Source organism: Aythya marila (assembly GCF_965140915.1).
Source record: "Aythya marila genome assembly, chromosome: 14".
Classification (NCBI taxonomy): domain Eukaryota; kingdom Metazoa; phylum Chordata; class Aves; order Anseriformes; family Anatidae; genus Aythya; species Aythya marila.
The window spans coordinates 19,610,720-19,631,815 of NC_139055.1; the positions used below are offsets into that span (position 1 = coordinate 19,610,720).

Here is a 21,096-nt window from a genome sequence, read left to right on the forward strand (position 1 = left end):
CTGCACCATCTATCCAAGCAAGTTTAATGGCTAGGAGCCAGGTGTTAAACAAGCTATAGCTTCCCCCAGGTGCTGGGTGGCATCTGGCTCCCATCAGTCTGAGCTCTGCGGTTATACAATTTCATCAATGTTCACTGAAGACAAAGCGAATCGGAAGGGCTGGCTCCTTCGCGCTCTCCTGACCTCGCTCCCCTTCTCACTTGGTAAAATTTACTAAGCCTGTGAGTGAAGCGATCTGTCATGCTTGCCAACATTGCTCATCAGCTGCTAACTGCTACAAGGCTCACACAGGAATGAATTGTCAATAGCAGGTACTCAATGTTTGGTCAAATGCCTGCGTTTGTCAGGTTGCTTTTCATCAGTCAGATTGCTTTTCCTCCACTCACATAGCCCAACAAAGGGAACACAAGGAAACACCTAATGACTAACCACCAAGACTGCACTGCTCATTTCAGGAGCCCAGTAACACAGCCACACGCAGGCAGGATTCTGAACGCAGCTCTTGCACTGAGCTTCAAGGTGGCCACGCAGTCAGGGGCTGTCAAAGCAATACCCAGAGCATCGGCACCTGGGCACCAGAGGCCCCTCCAAAGCTTGCTGCCAGTGCTCTGCCACTCAGGGGCTCAGGAAGGAGCAGCACCACCTTGAGAGGTCCAAGCACCACCACAGAGCGTGGCCAGGGTGTTGCTAAGAGCGGTGCTGGTTGCAGAACTGCTCTGTCTGAGGCCATGCATTAAATGACAACTGAAATACATTTATTTTATTATCAATGTGTATGTCAATGTGGACTTCTGTATTAAGTATAAATGAGATGAAACTCAAAAAACAGACAATCCTGAAGTCTTCAAAAGCCTACAAGACCTTGAAAAATACTATACTTGGGAAACCATGTGCATGTGGCTGGAATCACTGAAGTTACAGCCGAAAGTGCCTATTTCAGGGTATGGCGCTTTTCCTGTTTCCATATTTCTTGGGGAGCTCGTTATCAGTATTTTTGGCAGCTTCCACTTCAATACCCCTGCACTAAAATGAGTTGCAAATCAAACCAGGCAGCCAACAGAATTTTTACATTAAACTACAGAATTATTTAAAATCCCCTTTGAGGATGTTATCACAGGGTTAACACCCACTCTGGCTTCAGATAATATAGCAGCAATAAATGGTAATGTGCACTATGGAACATGATTTATTTTTTGCTGAGCAGGCTTGGCATCTATAAATCTCAGCACTCTTAACATTTAAAGTTGTTATTCCAGTGACAAAATAGACATGAGGGAGATAACAGTCTTTATCTCCATTAACGTTTATTGTTATTCTGAGAATATGGATACGGACTGATCCAAGGGTAGGAAAATCACAGCAATTTGTTTGCATACTCGGGAAGCTGAGATAATGGTTGTGTTTTATGACTGCACTAGGGAGTCAACTGAAATGCAGGACAGAGGAGATTGAAATGGGAGATTAGTTGTCTATTTTGGTTTCTGGTTTCTATTTTGGTTACCTTTCCATTCAAAGGATCTGATTTAGCGTGGATTTAGGAGAGCTGGTCCATCACACACTACTGAACAGCTGACTTGCTGCACATAAGCAAGTGAGCAAACAGTTTTTAAAAGAAACAAAAAGGCTGCACAGCAGTTCTGTGCAATGCAGACAGTGTTGCAATGGAGGCGGGATCATTCTGGACATACCAGCTGTCTGCAAACAACTCTCTGACCTCTCCAACAGCCCTGGTGCCTGGACCCCTGTGGTTCCTTTAACCTCCCAGGAGGTTGCAATAAAAAGCTTCTAATGTACTTGGCATTTTCCTCTTTCCAAGGTATGTACTGCACCTCAAAGTACTACAACATCCTTTGTAAGCTGACCCTGAAACAAAGTGAGCTGCAGCTACAGTGAGGGTTTGAATGCAGAAACCTTAAAAAGTACAAGACTGAAAACCAAAAACACAAAAAAGCCACAGAAATCACAGACACCTCCCCAGTCCTGGGATCTACCTTGCCACCGAGAGCGGCAATTCCTGCTGCCCAGGCATTGCCTCCTGAAGCATCAGCTGGGGTGTCAAAGCCCCATTCCCCAGCAATTCTCACTCACGTTAGCTGCACACCGAAATGCAACAGAAAGGCCTCAATCCACCCCTCAGCACACTGCACCCCAGCCTCCCAGAGCAGGGGCTCCTCAGGACATTTTGCTTGGAATTGGTGCAACACAGCGGGGAAGCGAGGGGCTCTGTGGTTTCCTCAGTCGCATCCCGCTGTGCTCCACAAAGGTGCCAAGCATCCCTCTCCCTGATCCAGCAGGCCCTCCACCCCGCGGCACAGAGCCGGTGGCTTCCCCAGGCATCCTCCAGAGCAAGCAGCATCAGGCGCTGAGCAGCACTGGGCACCATGCAGCGCGCTCCTCCAGCCAGTGCGAGGAACCCGTGTACGAGCACAGCAACCCTGCCTGTGCAGCATGGAGCCAGGGACCAGGTCAGGAGGACCAGAGAGCTTGGGAGAAGCCTGAGTTTGACAGAGGGAAGGAGTAAAATCTGTATTGCTCATAGGAACATCCTCAACAAACGTGCAAAGCTATCAGGAATGTTGCTGCCACCACCCTGTTTCACCTGCTCGTCCACATCACGCCTAGCAGGAGGGGCTGCAGCTCGCTCAGGTCAGGACCCAGCTGTGCTGCTCTGATTGTCACGGGCAAAGTGAGAATTCATCTGAAGCAGTTAATTGCTGGATACAACTGAAAACCTGGCCAGGAATGACACAAGGATGTGAAGGACAACAGTGCCCAGGACTCGCTTCAGTCACCTGCACACGAAAGAGGTCCCACCAATTTGTCTTTGCTTGCAGAGCTGTTCAGAGGCCAGGGAAACAGCACAAAGAGAAGCAGGACCATTCTGCATCCCTTCCATGGCTGCAGCTGCCATTGGAGAACAAAACCTTTCAAAGACCCTTGAAATGTTTCCTCTCAAGAAATCAGGCTCACAATACATCAGGAGAAAAATAACAACCAGCTTTGGAACAACTGCTCTGAATGCAGACATTGACACTAATGGCTCAGTTACACCTTTGCTGGGGAGGACAGCATGGATGCAAACTGTGCAAAGCATTTCTGACAGTATATGAACAATGCAGCGTGTCCCCACATCTGGGTTCTGGCGGGGAGTTGGAAGGCGTACCTGCAGCACAGCTCGTACCCTCACACAGAATTGTTCCCAGGGCATTTGGGAAATCAGACGGCACGCGCAGACCAGGTGCCACAAAGCTGCATGCCGCAGCGAGCCACAGCCCGGCACCAACCACCCAGCAGTGTGCCGGCAGAGCTGGGTGCGTGGCCCCGGGCTCGCAGAGATGTTCCGTGGAGCAGCCGCTGCCCGACCCAGCACACAGGACTCCCACCAGGTGCCCATGGTGGCACTGGCCAGCAGCCACGCTGCACTCCACTGCTACGACCCAGCGGGTTGGCAGACATACACTGGCTGGGGCCAGGCACAGCAGGCTCAACAGCCGTGGGTTTGCTCCTGCCTCGGTGCCCCTGCAGCAGGGCAGGGATGCCAGCAGCTCCCTGACACATGGGGAGGGCCAGAAGCAGCTCAGGTACAGCCGCACAGCAGCGCCCGTGCATGCAGGAGGATGCCGGGAGGCACAGCAGGGCTCTGCAGGGGCACCCAGAGAAGCCGTCCGATGCTGGGGCGCCTGATGCCCGGCTCCAGGCCCTCACGGCACCCCTGGCCCATCCCATCCCAGCACCGCCCTACATGCCCTGTGGTACCCAGCCCCACACCCGCCCCAGCCGCAGCTGGATTTTTGTGCCTGCTCAGCACATCGGGATGAGCGCTTCCAGCTCCCCGTTGCAGCCACACAGCTGAGATGGGGAGGAGCGGGGAGGAAGCAGCTGCTATTTTTAACCTGCCTGATCAGCATCCTGCCACGTCAACAGGAACCTCAGCTCCGCTGCGCATGCTGCTCTACGGGTCTCACCTCCGCGCGAGACAGCACATGCCTCTCACGGAGGCTGCAGGAGTCGCCTGCCCACACCTGCCGGTTTCCAGCAACTCAAGCAGCTGGAACTTAGGTTTGGAAAGGATCTCTCCCACAAATGCCCCTGAGAGGGGAATGCATCTGCTTCAACCCCCAGCTTTTAGGCCAGGAGGTAGCTGATGGTTAGCTGGTCTGCCACAACACTCAGCATCAAGCCCATGCCACCTGCTGACCTTCCCAGCCCTGAACCTCCCCATCTCTTTGGGGAGGAGGCATTAAAGCCTTTATGGGTCTGCCAAGCCTTCTGTTCACAAAAGTGACCGCAAGAACATGAGGACCTGAGCAAGGCCATTCTGGGACAGATCAAAGACATTTACTCCACCATCCCATCTCCAGCAGACACCAGGAGATGCATGCACAAGGTGCGCTTCCACTGCTGTTCTCCCACCCTCTGCTAAAGCTCAGCTCAGGGCCTTCCTGAGCCAGAGGCAATTTCTCTGGGTATTTAGCAAATGTTAACAGCTTTTATGACCTTGCCCAGCCTCTTCTTGCAGTCACTGTCCACAGAGGTTGAGTAAACCATGGGAAAGAGCTTCTCAGGTTCCCTCCCCTTTACATCACTGCTGTTCCAGGGATGTTCAGAAGTTTCCCCAGCAGAGGTCCATGTGCCTCTGGGGAAGACCACAGCCCTGACACAGCCCCAAGCACACAGCTACAGGACAGAGCCCGGGAGTACGAAATGCTTTGCATCACCTGACAGCCTCTTGGCAGCTGACGACACAAGCACATCGAGGTCTCTCAGACCTGGAAAGACCACCTGAAGAGCCCAACAAGCCCTGATGGAACATCAGAGACAAGGGATCGCTGCAGAAGCTGTCCAGGAAGTGAGCATACCAAAGGGAAGGTGCAGAACAAGGGCAGGCACAGAGAGCTGGGACAGAGAAAAGCCACTGTGCCACCCCCCACCCCACCACCACTTCATGAGCCCTACAGCCCCAAGCAGGAACCCAAGGGTCAGGCTGTCCCATGCCAGCACCCCAAGATGTGCCGTGCGGGCACCTCAGAGAGCCCTGGACACCCGGTGCTGGGCCCCCAAGTGGCCAGACCTTGAGAGCCGCAGGGGCTGGGGAACTGCTGGGCTTGAAGGTCACGGCTCCACATCACTGTCGGTGCAGCACGGCCATTCCCAGTGTCAGAGGGAGCGGCTCCTGACCTGGTGTCTACACAAGGAGCTGGGAGATGCCAAGCCACGTCCCCTGCAGATAGGTGCCAGCCTGGAAGATGCCACCACCAGTGGCTGGAGCTCCCACAGCCCATCTGCACTGGGTCTGAGTTGCATCATTACCTGCTCCCAGTCCTCCCAGTAATCCTGGGATTACAGAGTCTCCAAGCACATCTATTCTCTCACTAATCCACGGATTAAAGTATCCCAAGCAGGCTTTGACGCAGTACACTACGAATGGCTGAGTTACATTCATCCCCCCGCAGTGATCCCTGGATTAGACAGAAGGAGACACGTCCACAGGTCCTTCAGACCAACAGGACCACAGGCACAGGGAGGGGAAGGGGAGGTCTAAATAAAAAATATCTGTATAAATAAAAAGCATAGGGAACAGGGACATGTTTCATAATCAAAGTACTTATGTGATAAAACTACCACTTCAAGGAGGTTCCTGGATTAATCAAATCCCAATCCAGATGATCCTCAAATGGCAATTAACATCATTTGCTACAACTAAAATACCTGGCAGCTCTCAGCTTGAACCAAGCACGTGGTGGGAAAATGCCTTACTTCATGCTTTCAAGGGGACTATACATAGATGGAAAAACAGTCACTGTCACCACCACAGAAAGCTCTTAGCAAATTGACACTGAAAGTGAAAAAGCTTTTACGTATCTAGCTCAGCAAGCCCCAGCCAGCCCCAGCAGGCAGGCTAATCTGCTTCTGAAGTTCTGTCAGTGCAAAGAAAACGCATCAGCTCGCCCCTGGCAGCCCCCAGCTGCCCCTGCACCACTGGAGGGTGGGGGGAGATGCCCTCAGAGGCTGAAAGTGTCAAGTTTTAACGCACAGATTGCTTCTCTCTCCAAAACAGAACAAAAGAGCCTGATATGCGATACCGAGGAGGCTGCTTACACATCTGGTGGCTCCTAGGTCCCCAAAGGCGACATCAGGGTGCTGCTGGGGGCTGTCATGTACAGGTCTTTGCGAGGCTTCCCCTCGAGGGCAGAGAGGTGGGCACCTGGCTCCCTCCTCGAGGAGGGCACACTCACAGCACGCATGACGGCAGGCCAGGGATGAAGGCAGTATGGGGATGACAGAGTGGCAACGGGGTTACGGCTGGGAGTAACGAGATTAAACTAGGAAAAGGAAATGAAGGCTTAATGATAGACTTCTTAATGGCAAATCTATTCAGTTTTGTAAGCACAGTTCAGAAAAATTAAGGACAACACAAGGGCAAGGCACACGGGCAACAGGTACCACAGCCCTCTGGCCCGGCAGCACCCCACGGGGTCTGCCCCGGAGACACGCGCACTATCGGCACCCGCTGGAGATGGCAACTCCCTGCGGGGTCCCCGACAGCCCCGCGACGTGGCCGGCCGCAGAGCAGCCCACACCATGGGACAAGGCCCTCCCACGTCCCCCAGCAGCACAACCACATGGCCACAGGCTGCACCCAGCACCAGCCACAGGCAAGGCCACATCTTGTCCTCAGAGCTCTGCTGGACAGCGAGCGTGTCAGGGAGGTATCAGCGCCCGTGTCTCTGGACCTGGGGTCATTGCGACAATGCTTACAACCGGAGTGCATGCCACGGAATGCATGCTGCAGACCAGTTCTGCACCTTGCCTGGTGCCTGCAGCATGGGGGGAGAACCCTCGCCCGGAGCAGGTTAATGGACATCTGGGGCATGAGGGCACCTCTCAAGCCTCATAAAAGTTTCCTGCACATTGTGCCAAACCGGTGGGAAGGAGCGTCTCCAAGTAAAAATGCAGCTGCGGCAAGGCCAAACTCTACAGGCTCTCCACAGGTGGAGCCCCGGAGGACATCCTGCAGCACCAAAAAGGGTTCAGACAGAGCTGGGGAGGAGGAACCCATCTCCGCCAGCAAGACGTCCGAGGGGAGATGCTCATCGCGGCCGTGCCGCCAGCCAAGCCGCAGGCAGCAGGGGGGCAGCACCAGCCCAGTGGTACCCACAGCCCTCCTGCCCTGGCAGGGACCCATGTCCCTGGGCCCATGCAGCGCCCAACAGCCCTGTTCCCACGAGGGACACTGCCCTGCCACGGGGTGGGGACCGTGGACATCTTGCAGAGCGGGACACAAACACTGCCGGTCGGTGGGCGTGCTGCAGGTCTGAACCGTGACAGCCGCTGCTCCCATCCCACCTGGACCCACCGAGCACAAGAATAGCCAGCATAATTCTCATTAGGGCACAGAGGGGCATTAGCACTGTTCCTCCTCTGCTTGGAAGCACTTGACCAACTTTCAGCCATAGAAGGGGCTCAGAGGACCACCAGGTGGACAGCAAGACTACATAAAAATGGGTCAACCCCCTAGTTTGAAGACTTCGGGAGACTGATGTTCTGGGCCAAGCTGCTGGAAACAGTCCAACTTTGGGGTGGGGGCATGAAGAGCCCTTCAGCATGTCTAGAAGTGGAAGCTGCTCAAGCTGCTTGCATTCAAACAGCCTTGACTTGCTCTACTTCCAACAGGGAACTCAGCAAAATTGCGAATGAAGATGGATTTATGCAGCAGAACAAACCTAGCACATTTCCAAAATGTTCCCCCCTGTGAGACTGCCCATTCTGAGGACAGGCTGTGAGGTCCTGGGCCACCAAACAAGCTCCAAGGCATTGCCCTGGGGTGAACTGTGCGGCACGACCCACCAGGGATAGATGTGCACTGCATCTCAGCAACTTAATATTCCCTGGCAACTAAAGTTGAATTTGTACAATGGATGCATTTCCTTCATTAGCTGTACTTCTGAGCGTCACACAAGAACAAGGCATTCAAGTGTGTGCTTTTGAAATACCATCCTCACCCCACATTTGCATAAAAATACCAGACCTATTTAAGTGACAACACTTCACTAAACCAAATTACATAACCCCATTTACTTCCTCAGTTGACACATCACAGACACCTTCATTTCCAAAGCAACTCTTTATCTTCTGAACAGACTTTGGAAGGATTTTTAACAAAACACGGGTTACCAACCAGATCATTTTAGGAATACGCTGCTTTCACATTTAGGAAAAAAAAAAAAAAAAAAAAAAAACTGGAACAAAATTTTCTTCCTTAATTATTTTTCCTCTACACCATACTAACAAGCTCTACTGCTCCAAAGCGCATGGAGCCTGTCTCTAGCATAACAACTACATGGAGAATGAGAAGTCCTGTGGAGCATGAGGTGAAATGAAACTCCTGGCCAATACTCAGCCATTAAATACTCTCATGTACCTCCTCCAGTTAAGCAACAGAACAGGGATTGCTCTGACTCAGTAGGCTGCCTACAAACATTTCTGGCTATTTCATTTCTATGGAGAGGATTGCTGTCATTTTTTAGTACGATGAGCTAGGCTCTTCTGAAAGTGCCAGTGCACAACTTGGGGAAATTTGCATGGATTATCAGACAGACCAGATCCGAAAGGGCAGGCTGGAAAATCCCCTCCTAGTGCCAGAGGCTGAACTCACTGCAGGCTCAACTCAACCCTTCACCCTTCCCAACCAGGAAAACCTTAGGTCAGCTACATTCCCATTTGTTATTTGCTGCCTGCTGCAGCTGCCCTGTTATAACACAGCAATGCAAGTTCATCCTGCCCCGGGGCACGGAGCAAGGCTGTGTGCCAGCTGACTTGGCAGTGCGGATGCTCGCCGTCCTGGCTGCGCTGCCACTCTGGAAGCCCCGGCTCGCGCCATCCCACCCAGCACAAGCGTCCCTCACCCGCACTGGCTGGGCTTGGCCAGGCCAGCACTGCTGCCCTGCGCCCGCCCGGGGCCCTGCCCTGTAGCTCAAGGCACGCAGGGCCAGACCAGGGCCTGGGTGCCAGAAACCAACCAGCACTGGGGTGTCACCACCACTGCCTCTGCTCCTCGTCACCTCTCAGCGCTTGCACTTCAGCTACACACAAGCAACACCAACTTGTGTGTGGGCTTCTTGTGTGGCTCACCAGGCATCCAATGTTTTCCATTACTATATTAAGCTGAGTATCTTTCTGCTAGATAAGTCCCCTTTAGTGATGTTCTGGAGTCATAAAATTCCCAAGATCAGGTCATATGTTAGCTTTCTCTACAGCCTTTGGAGAACGAAACAATAAGAGGAAGACTATTTGGCTACTAATTAAGCCTATCCAGCCTCTCTAGTGTGAAGGCTGCCTTCTGAGTTTCATGTATGCTACTGGGAGAATAAATAATGCTGGAGGGATGGGGGGCATTGGCTTTCTTCTACAGCAATCGCATTTTTCTCCTGAGGGAAGGAAGCAAAAGAGGCTGTGACAGAACTGCTGTGAAGCCAGTAGCACTCCAGCTGTCAGAAGGACAGCGGAGGCAGACACTGCCCTGTCCCTCCATCCCTGCCAGCATGGTGCAGCCTGCCTCTTTGTGGCAGTCTGCGGCGCCGTGTGCAGCTCACAGCTCACTTTTCAATTCCTGAGCTGAACATGGCCACATCATCTCCTCCACTCCTCGAGCCATTACAGGAAGTTCATGTTCCAATGCACCAGTGGCCAGGCCCTATGTGCTCAGCTGGGGGTGTGACACTCTCCATGTCTAACAGTTTTGGCATCTCCTCACCTCTGCAATATACAACTCAGGATACACATTTCTTCATGCAAAGGCTTGTAGGAAAAACAGCCCTAAGACAACTAGTTAATTTCAGTAATGACAATTACACTAGTATTTATCATATTTTCTGACCTTTCAACACCTACAGTCACAGGCTACTTGCAGAAGTCACTAATACAGTCATAATGAAGCATATTTTGAATTGCGACTCCGTGCCCGCCTCGCAGCCCTCGAGCCCTTCCATTTAGCACAGCAGCCGTCACAAGCACTCACCCTCGCATGGCAGCAGCAACATGGGTGCTTTGTTGCAGTCAGTGACCCCTCTGCTCTGTACCGGCCCTGCAAGAGCTCTTCCCTGCTCTCATTTCTCAGCGTGGAAAACAGAGGCAGCAGGACAAGGCAGGAGGAGCCCTGGGCTCACCTGGCTCCCAGCACCAGCCATGCCCCCGCCATGACAGCGCCCCGAGGAAACAGACACAAGCCAGCAATAAGCAAACACGCTTGGGGATCGCTGAAAAGGAGCAGGAGCAGGCTGCAGGGAGAAGCTGGCTCACACTCACAGGCTCAGCTCCGAGCTGTTCCTGGCAGGGGCCCCAGCCCCACTGTCCCCACTTCAGCTCCCTGGTAGAGGAGCATCTGCTGCCCTTCCCGAGAAGCACGGAGACTTCGGGTGTCTCGGGAGCGCAGCGAGGAGAAGGACCGGCACCGATCAGCAATGCAGCACGGCCAGACCATTCGCTGCAAACGCGCAATTCTCTGACTCGCATACAACTGCAGGAGCAACGAGCCAGATTTTGACTTCGGGTCTCGTAGCATCCATCCACCGAGGGGCAGAACTGGCTGAAACCTGGGGGTCTCTCGCGTATCCAAGATGTCAGACCTCACCCGCAACGCCGGATCCGGAGAGGATCGCGATCCCAGCGGGAGGGCACGCCGCGAAGGTGGTGGAAATCCACCGGGTCCGGCGTTGCTGAGTCACCGGAACGGGTTAACCGAAGGCACGGCCCGGCCCGGCACGGCCCGCAGCCCCCCGGGAGGGATCGACCCCGCGCCCCCCGCCCGCTCCTCCGGCGGGGAGGGAGCCGTGCCCGGCCCCGAGCCCGAGCCCGAGCCCGAGCCCCGCCGGGGGAGGCCCGGGGGTGATGCCGGCGACGCGAGCGGCGCGGGAGGGGGCAGGGGAAGGCAGGGATGCTGCCGGGGGGCGGCCCCCACCTGCTGCTGCCGCCCCCGGCACTCACCTTCCGTCGCATAGCTGTGGTCTCGCAGGAAACTGCTGTTGATCTTGCGGGTCTCAACGTCCTCCTCCATTGACGGCGGGCTGGCGGGCGCGGGGCGTCAGCAGCCGCAGCCGCGGATCCATCATCCCCCCCCCCCCGCGCCCTGCTCCGCGGCGGCCGGCCGCGAAATGCGGCGGCGTGGGGGGGGCGCAGGGGCGGTGGAGCCCGCTGGCTCCTCCCATACGGCACGGCTCGGATCAGCACGGCTCGGATCGGATCGGATCGGAACGGATCGGATCGGCGCCGCCGCGCTGCAGGGCGCGCCCCGTCGGGCACGGCGCGGCCCCGGCCCCGGCCCCGTTCCCTGCCCCGAGGATGCTCCTGCCGCGGCGGAGCTGCCGCCTGAAGGGACGCTGGGGCCGGGAAGCCAGGAGGGCGGAATCGGAGAATCACAGAATCAATCATCTAGGTTGGAAGACACCACCAACATCATCCAGGACGGCCCCGCGCGTCCCGAACACAAACGCCCCGGCGGTCCCACAGCCCGCGCACAGCCGCCCCGGGGCTCAGCTCTCACAGGGCGCCGCGCCCCCGGCCGTGCCTCTTGCCGCAGCCACGGAGGGCGGCGGGGATGCTCGGCCGCCAGGGACGTGAAGGTCAGCGCGTGGCGGGGCACCGGCGACGCCTGGAGAAGAGCACGAGCACAGGAGCTGTCAGGGGAGCGAGGGTCCTCATTTTCAGCACACACCTTCGAAAGGACGGGCTGTATTCTGGACAAGACAGCTGGTGCACTCAAAGGGAAATATTGCTTTTTGGCAGGGTTTTGTGTCTGGGTGTAGGCCTGAAGGAAATAAGCCTTGCCACTGACCAAGCCACTGGCAGAGGGAAAAAAAAGTCACAGGGGCGATTTCCCCTGACTCCACCTCTGTTAGCTGCCACAACCAAACTTGGAGGTAAAACCCACGCATCATGTTGGTACACAAGACCCAAGATATTGCCAGCAAGGCAATGATGCGTGCCCTAGGAACCAGTGGGGGGAACAGACACGCCTCTATGCTCTCACACCAGAGCAACCACCAACCCCCAGTGTCCCCTCTGCACCCAGCTCTCTCCCACACAGGCTGCTGCTGATGGGATGCAGGTGCACAGACACAGCCTCCTGCAGTCCCTGAGGCCCTGGCCAGGTCATTCACCTGTGCTAGATGCCACAGGGCATGGGGACAGGCCCCAGTGCAGGCCCTGGTGCTCCTCTCCACTGCGTGCCCAGGGCCAGCGCAGTGTCCCCAGCACTCTACAAGCCACAAGCCCCCCACAGCTCCACCCCAGAGCTCGGTGCAAGCCTCTGCAGAGCGTGGCTCCAGCACTGCACAGGAGCTGCCTTGGCAGCTCAGTGCCACATCAACAGGGAGCATCATTGTTACTGGGATCAGAGGGAAAATAAGGGATGCAGAAGGAATGGACAAAGATACTGGATTACACTGTAAGATACAGCGCTGCCATTCAATATCCCCTCCTAACCGTAGTATCATAATTAAAATCTCATTGGCAAGGTGCATGGCTTTATAGCCTGCATTATTCTGCTGAGACGGCCCTGCCTCCTGGGAAGCTGCTTATATTCAGGGGAAGTGCAGGAGACAGCACTTCCAAGCAAGAAGGCTCAAGGACTCCAATGCATACATTGCGTGTGCAGGGCTGTGCACACCACTGCAGCACACCTTTTGAAGGACCACGTGGATCCTCACATGAGCGCTACTGCAAGACAGGGGAGAAGCTCTTTCTGCCCCATGTCATGACTTTGTTAGGAAAGGTGAATTCCCAGGTCCTCAGCTGCCTGGCTCCCCAGGACCATTTCTGACTTGCTTTTATGTGAAGGCTGATACCAGGTGTTGTAAAACTGCACCTCAGAGAGCCCTGGCACTTACTGATACGCATATGTAACTTCATGGATTTGTCAGCCAACCACACCACAGGCCTTTCATTAATACTTATGTGACAAGCCATCAGCACCTCTCAGACAGGCCTGAGTCTGAAGTCCACATGCCCAAAGTCTTTACTGAATTCTTTTGGATTATGAGTTCCTTAGATAATCACCAGGCACATTTTCAAATTAGGCAAATGTGGTGTATTTGTGGCTGATGCTGTTCTCAGTTGTATGGGGTGAGACACACAGGTCAGTGTGAATTCACCCGTGACAAGGCACAAGACCTGGCCATGGTTTCACAGTAAAGTCCAGTAATGTATTTACTCTCTCACAAGCCAGGAAGCATTCATATCATACATTAAAAATAAATAAATAAATAAAAAATCCATGTTGCTGATAACTCTTTGTGCTGTTGTACACATTGCAGCAAGGGAAGGGCACATGACCCAAACACGGCACACCATGACTCAGAACCACTGCTGATCCTGGGCAGGACAACTGACACTTCTGCGCCTGTATTCCCCTACACATACATCTCCTACCTGTAAAGGGAAGATAATGGTACTAGCCTCCCACAGTAAAAAAAGAGAAGGAAAACAAAGACAGAATACATACCTACACACACACACACAGAGGAATCTGATTATCTCTTCCTATGATGTGCATTTGCCTGCAGGTGTGAACTTGTTTGGTTACTCACACTCTGTGTAAGATACAGGAGCAATCTAGCTTAAACAATCTCAACTCCAGAAAAGAAAAATAGTCTTTTAATAACCAAATGTTAGTGTTTTACATCCTCCCTTCAAGTCTTAGGATAATATGTCTCAGTCAAAAGGCCATACCCAGTTGAATAAAAAACTCCTGCAATGCTTATGAATATTATTATGAAACAAACAGAAACCAGCAACTTCCTTCCCTTTCTTTTCAGCAGGCTCTCTTCAATGTATTTCTATTTTAACATGTGCCAACTCTGTTCTCCTTTATTAGAAAGATTATTCTCACCATTGTGCATACATTATAATTATGAATTTGTAAGTTCTGCAAAGTTTTTCAATACACCATATCATTTACATGTAAAAACATCCACAAGCCACCTGTTTGTTATGCAATGTGCATAGGAGCTGGATCATGAAATCCATTTATTCTCAGCTTTTTAAAATCCAGGAATGAACCTTCACAATAACTAAAAGCATTAGCTGTCCTAAGCAGGAATCCATTTGCAGATTAAATTCACCAAAGGTCAGCTTGTAGCTGTCACCGTTTTCCAACCCCCCAGGTGTCAAAGTATATAACATGGTAGACATCTCTTGAAGAGCCAGGACACTTTCCACTCCACTGACTTTTGCTTCAATTAGAATAGGTTTAAAAGCCCCTGTGCACAGGTTTCTGTGGGACCTAAGCAGTGTATTAATAATAATTGAATCAAACCTCTGATTTTATTCTCAGTATGAAACTTGCATGAAGAGCTTCCTTCACTTCACTTCATTTATTTTTACCTTCACATCCATCAGCACTAAATCCATTTTCCTAATTACTAGTCCAGGTTAGAATGCTAGCTTCATTTTTTTTATTATTTTTTAACGGTTTAATACGTTATTAGTTAACAAATTTTCTTTTAAACTTGTAAGATTTCTATTAACTTTGCTCGTGCCACAAATATATTATTTCCATTCAATCTATCTTGATAGTCATAGTGCAAGTCCTCATTTCAGGCACCAGTGGGAAAACAGGAGTTGATCAGGAACAAGGGCCTTTCACTGGGAGCCCATCACCATCAGCGGTTAGACAGCCACAGCGGTCACCCTACAGCCAGGAGCATCGGATGACCTCCAAAGAAACAACCTCCTCCGCCAGCCGCTGCCAGCTTCACCACTAGCTCAGCACCTCTGACTGCAGCTCTGAAGCCTGTCTGAAGACCCTGTACTTGTCCCTGCTGCACCGAGAGCTGTGCTGCCTGAAGCTCCCAAAGTCTTGAAGCAACACCAGGCCCAGCACATTGGTGGATCAGCCCAGGACTGGAGACACAGAGAGCAGCTCAAGGACCTTTCCTTCCAGAGGACCACAGACATTTGAGCACTTCACAGAAAAGGATAAATACTATTCCCAGCATACAGAGGAGTGCTTAGACTAGTTGACACTGCTTGTTTACGGCCCATGGACCTTGGGGAAGACCTAGAAAGGGCACCAGATGCACTGCTCTACAAAACCCATTTCTGCCCAGCACATCAAAGGACATGCAGTGCAGGTGAACACCTCGTGCTGGACCTTCCCTTTTCATCCGCAGACCCAATGCTGGATGATGACACAGTTACTGGACAGCATGCTAATCCTTTTACTGTTAATAGGATTGTGAAGCTTCTTGTGGATCCCTCATTTTGTGCTCTGAAACCATGCCTTCACGGTTCTCATGCAGTGCACCAAAAAACACACCTATGAACCTTAATTTAGAATGACTTCAAAAAGAGCAATAATTTACTGAATTAGACCAAGATAATGAAATTTGTGAAGTCAAGTTGCACATAAAGTGTATGTTTCAAATCTCCCTTCACAAGCGACACAGGGTCAGGACCTCAGGGCAGAAAAGGAAAGAATCAGTTCATTGAATGCAAAGTAGATAGAGACTTCTGCCTCCCAAAGGTCATAAGATAAATTGATTTGCTTTGCTTTCACCCTTGCTATGTGTTATTACTGGTACTCATTGTACGTGATTAACAGCACACCAGTAATGAGCACTGTCACATCCAGCCACGGCTTGGGGATTATCTGCTCTTGAAGTGTTTTCTCACGTATCTTGAATTAGACTGACCAGTTGCTGTGACATTTTAGCAGGCCCTTCTTAGTTTTTACCCTTTCCCTACCATGTATTTTATGCCAGGGTCTGAAGAGAGCCTCCTTTTGGCCAGTTTACTACTTTTACCCTGTTTTCAACCAGCCCCATCCAGTGCCTATTACCAGTGCTTCTCACTTGTTTTTTTTTCTTGACCAAAGCTCTGCTCAGCTACCTGATGGTTGGATGGTATAAATGCTTTCCCACAAGCTGCTTTGTAACTGTTGCTCCAGTTATGTACATGCAATAGCACTCTACACATCTTTAACACTTTCTGCTACTTTTCACTCTTGGGGGCTGTTACTTAATTGAGATTCCCTCTCTTCGATGTCACACAGTGCAGGCGCTATAATGTCCCCCTTGCACGACACGTACATACAGTAGGTATCTTAAACACAACCTTGGGGAACACCTTTGTGTTACCAGCATTACAATAGTGCCTATTATAATAATTACATTGCTTTTACAATTACTTTGTACATACAAAAATAACTACAACTGAGCTAGTGAGACACTTTTTTTCAATGCAAATGTATTATGTAGATGTTTCTTAAACAGGGGGCCTTGATTATCCACTGATTATTCCACAGCAACGTGACTTATTTTTCTGCAGCTCAAATCCCTGTTATGGACCTGAGAACAGTCCAATGTCACTAGGTGCCACAGTGATGCCATAAGCAGCACAGCGGCCTCGCGTAGGTTTGGGTGGATTTCACACATGTTTCAGAAGGCAGCAGACTGCTGCATGGCTGTGGCGCAGCCCAGCACTGGATGCTAGTGGTCAGCCTGCTTGGCCACGTGTGCTCATTAGTTCCTACCATTCTGGATTTCCACAGATAGGGATAAATCCTACCACCAAGAGAACTCTTCAGTGCAATTGCCCATCTAGGCAGATGCCACTCCATTTTTACAGCCACTTGGACCATTGTCACTTAGTTCCCTGTACGAAACATTTCTCTTATCAGTGTCTTGATCCTGACCAAAACCAGTAAGGAGGTAATGGGTCCGGCTCTTGGCTATGTCAGTGAAAGTCTGCAGAAATGCTCCTGAAGCAAAGTCAGTGTATGACTGCAGTGGGTGGGACACCTGATGGCTGTCATATTTTAACTGTGGAATCTTTCCCGCAGTATTACAAAGATACTACAAAGAGCTGAAAAATAAGGAGAAGGGGAAAGACTTTCATGAGGAAAGCTGAGCTCCTACCACTGCACAAAGCACTGCACAGCTACCAGGAGACTTTTAAGGATGCAGTAATGCCTAGAGAAGAGTGGGTTTGGCTTTTGCTTCCACTTCCTGTGTTAGCACAGCACCCAAGCCAGAAGTTCAGTGACTCTTGTATCGCACCTATGTAACCAGAGGCAGCTTGAGGTCATCACTGCTGCTTGCCCCCACTTCTCCCCACACCAAGGGAACAGCCCCAGTACTGCACTCTTTACCAGGGCTGATCCACTGCAGTACCAAGTGAAACAGCTCCTTGCAGAAACATGGCTCTTCATCCCTAGCCTTCCCCCAAAAGCTGTTTAGAACTTTGTACAGCCATCTCATCTGAGACAATGCTGGTGGTAAGTTTTCAACACGGGAGGTTGATGTCAAACACATCTTTTCTAAAGCCAAAATACCTTCATTTATCCAATCACTCCTTATCATGCAACAGATCCCTAACTGTGAAACTGAAATGCAGACAAAGCACTTCCAGGACAAACGTAAGAATTATTTCTTCTTTTAAATTATGGATAATCTAGCCATAACACACATTTTTTCTATATTAGTATTAAATTATATTATTGAAGAACACATACAGTAGACCCAAAATGGAATGAGAATATTTCATGAGAATCGAAGACTTCAATGTCCTTTAAAGGATACAGTGTGAACTCTATCACATGTTGCTCACATCAGAGATATAATTAGCTTAAATACTTACACAGTAAATAGGATTTTCCATTTCTCAAGATTAAGGCCACATGCTATAGCATCAGTGCACTAGAACTAGTTGAGCCTAGTTTTATCTAAGGAATAAGTTTGTACTTGAAAGCAGTTACTCTGAGCAGCGTTACAAATTAGGCATTCTGTTGTGGTTGGGGTGATGTTTTTGTTGTTGGTTTGTTTGTCATTGTTGTTTTTAAAAAACTTCAATAACAAAACCTGCTGCACATAATAGTGGAACAACAAAAACTGATTTGTCTGGAAATAGCATTACAGGATGCAAATACTGAAGGTCTTTTGGGACTTGGAACACTATATACCACGTGTGCAACCAACATACACAGTACCTTGTAATGCATAAATACTGGCTCCTTGCCCCAAAGTGCTTTCAGTCTACTTCAGTGAAACATGACACAAGGGATCAAAAGGATGCAAGATGATACTGGAACATTGTTCATAAGATAAAGATTATAAGAGGTCTAAGGCTGAATAATTAAATCTAGTGAGCACAAAATGTAAAAATAAAGACAATATTTTGTTTCTTGGATTTCCCCATTAGTTTACTTCCAGTTTGTGGAGACAAATCACTATTTTAATTCCACTGTATTGTACAGTGATACGATTCCCAATATGCTTTAGGTTTGGTCATCATACAGGAGCACCTGCACATGCATTTGAGTGGAACAAATAATGTAAAGTTATATTGAAAGATAATCAGATGATCTTCAAATAGCTGCACACTTCAACTGTGTGCACCCTCCTTTATCCACTGCTCACAAAATGTAATGAATACAGGCTGCGTTTTTCCACATGAACTTTAGGGACTGGATGCTGCAGGTGTGTATTCATGTGTCAACTGGCTTCCAAAACCCATTTCTCATTCACCATTCATCATTCTCCTGCTTTAAAAAAAAAAAAAAAAGGTCATAAAGCCTAAAAAAAAAAAAAGTCATAAAGCCAACGGCCAAAAAGAATTCCACAGTGTGAAGATGACAATCACACATTTTAATAATAAAGAAAACAGGAAAGCTACCAAATCTACCAAATAGCCAGTAGTCTGTAAACTGCTTAGCCATCAGCTGTGTGATCAGAAGCAGCAAGAAAAGGAGAAACTGGGATTCATCTGAATGCAGAAAAAAAGCAAAGTTTGTCATATAATGTATTTATATAGAGCACTCAGATGCTTCCCCATGTATCCTGGGATGAGATATTATTTGTTAGAATGACTACTTAGCATTTAAATATGCAAGACTTTATATAGCCCCAAAGGTGGATTTTATTTGAAAGGATGTATGCTAATAGGAGACTCCAACACATCTAGGTCATTTTGAATCGTATATCCTGAACTGCAATTACTCCACTGCCTTCATTTAATTTGAACATGGAATACATCAAAAAGTAATGAAATTGTGGTATAAATTAAACTTGGCTACCCACGTCTTCTAACAAGCACAGCAAGCTTTACAACATTGCAACACCTAGCGCTAGGACTATGACTTTATAAAAATCATTCTTCTTGTCCTTAAATGTCATCTAGCAGCAGAAGTGAGTAGTACACTTGGATACGGCTTAGTCATCCTTATAAAATTGAGAGCACACAGGCTAATCAGTCAGATAGGATTAATTCCCCAAAGAAAATTATACTGCATGTCAGGCAGAGTTTTGACCAGTATAAGGATTAATTTAAGTTCTGCAGGCATAAGAAGGATGGTTCTCCAGCCACTCTGGTGGAAAACACAACATTGGGTAAGGTAAAAATAAACCAACTGCTAGCTGCAATACTGAAAGCCAGACAACCTAGATAGCCTGTTGTACCTATCTGCAAGTTGTTATCTACTTGTTGATTATTTCAAAATTCAAAGGACTTTACAAATTCTTAGCAATACTCTAAAAAGTTAAAACAAATATACACCATGCTCCTGCCTGCTGATAGCCATTTTTTTCCCTCAGCTGTCTCAACAGAAAGATAAAAAGTCTATTGGCAATGTACCACAATAAAATAAAGTTTGAAATTCAGTTCAGTGCTGGAAAGCTAACACAGCCCCACTCACACTTCATTTAACACAGAATGTATTTTAAGCACAAAACTATTTTGGTATGGGAAAAATCACAACAAGTCATCATAACGTACTCTGATTCATCCTCCTCTTTGGTACTGTAAGGCCACGTTGTTCTACGAGAATGGCTGAGTTGTCACAGAAGATGACAGCTGTGGCATTTAGTGTGCATGTGAACTTCCTGCCAAAATATGGATGAGTAAAGAAACCAGTAAAGGAATGCACTCGAAAGGAAAGCAGCTCCATGCCTTAGCACTGCATACTGGCAGGGGTGAAGCCAAACAATGCTCACATCACACCTACATTTGCATATCATTGTTACCTCCTATAAAATTAAGTTCGTCAGAAGAGAACCTTTCAGCTTGAATTGTGGTCATGTTTGAAGTGTCTGAGCATTAGTGGCAGGTCAAGAAACATTATGCTTTTCCTGTTCAACATTACTTACATGCATATGCTCCTAAATTCAGATGGTAGTACTCCTTCTCCGTGACTCAGAGCCGCAAACAGGTAACAAGAAGTGACAGTCAGCAAATTCAGCCGTCCATGGCTCCTACGGGCACATGTGGGCACAGATACAGCCCTATCATTTGTTCCCATGTTTTCACTTCATTCATTCTCTGGGAATGCATGAAATCCAACATTTGAGTTCTGCGATTATCTACCCCTGATTATCTGCTTTTGGTGCTGTACCTCTTCCTCAACAGGACTCCAATAAGTGCTTCCAATAAAGATAACGGCTTGGGGAAAATGTGACATTTAGACTGATTGGTGTTCCCACATATTTTACATCGTTTAGAGCTTTGTTAGCCATGAGCATTGGTAGCAGGAGGGACTGTTCTTTCATAAAGGAAAAGTGAATCCCTCTTTTTCAGAGTCCTAGCATGAGGTTTGCAAGTGACTGAAGTCTCACCTGTGAAACTCAACCTTGCAGTTTTCCACACTGATCTGCCACCCTCTCACTATTTCACAGGACAAGACTGCTTATGTTTATGTTCTTGCCTACAGTTGTATCACAATAGCTCTACAAAATGCCTGCATTCCTTGGCATGAGAAGTTTTCTTTCCCATATGGTACTCAGTGTTTGTACTGTTACACCTAGATTTCTACTTTTGGAAATCTCCAGAAGGAAAGACAGGATGTGAATATTAAATAAAGATATAAATGCCCTGGAAGAACATCACAGAGAGGATAAATATAGAGAATGTTTTAGGACATTGGCCAGGTCTATTCTCTCCTTACACTGAGAGACCAATTTTTAACGAGAGAAAGTAGAAATTGCGCTACTAGAGAATAATTACAAGCAATACCTTGAGACCACAAAAAAAGACAGCATGGGGAGCCTTAGAAGTCTTGTACGACTTCTCAAAATGCTAACATTGTAAAACTAATATTTGTATGTCACT

General features: G+C 49.3%; 1 protein-coding gene across 2 annotated transcripts in view; it reads right to left on the reverse strand.

Moving 5' to 3' along the window:
- Positions 1-21,096, reverse strand: part of PPP2R2B (protein phosphatase 2 regulatory subunit Bbeta) — a 91,749-nt gene that overhangs the window by 52,508 nt on the left and 18,145 nt on the right. The window contains exon 1 of one of the 2 annotated variants that reach the window (XM_082771961.1): positions 10,984-11,121. The exons of the other annotated variant lie outside the window; for it this stretch is intronic. Coding sequence (XP_082628087.1) covers positions 10,984-11,053 — 70 coding nt within the window. The 5' untranslated portion in view covers positions 11,054-11,121. Of the gene's footprint in view, positions 1-10,983; positions 11,122-21,096 lie in introns of those variants that run through there. 2 annotated transcript variants of the gene reach the window in all.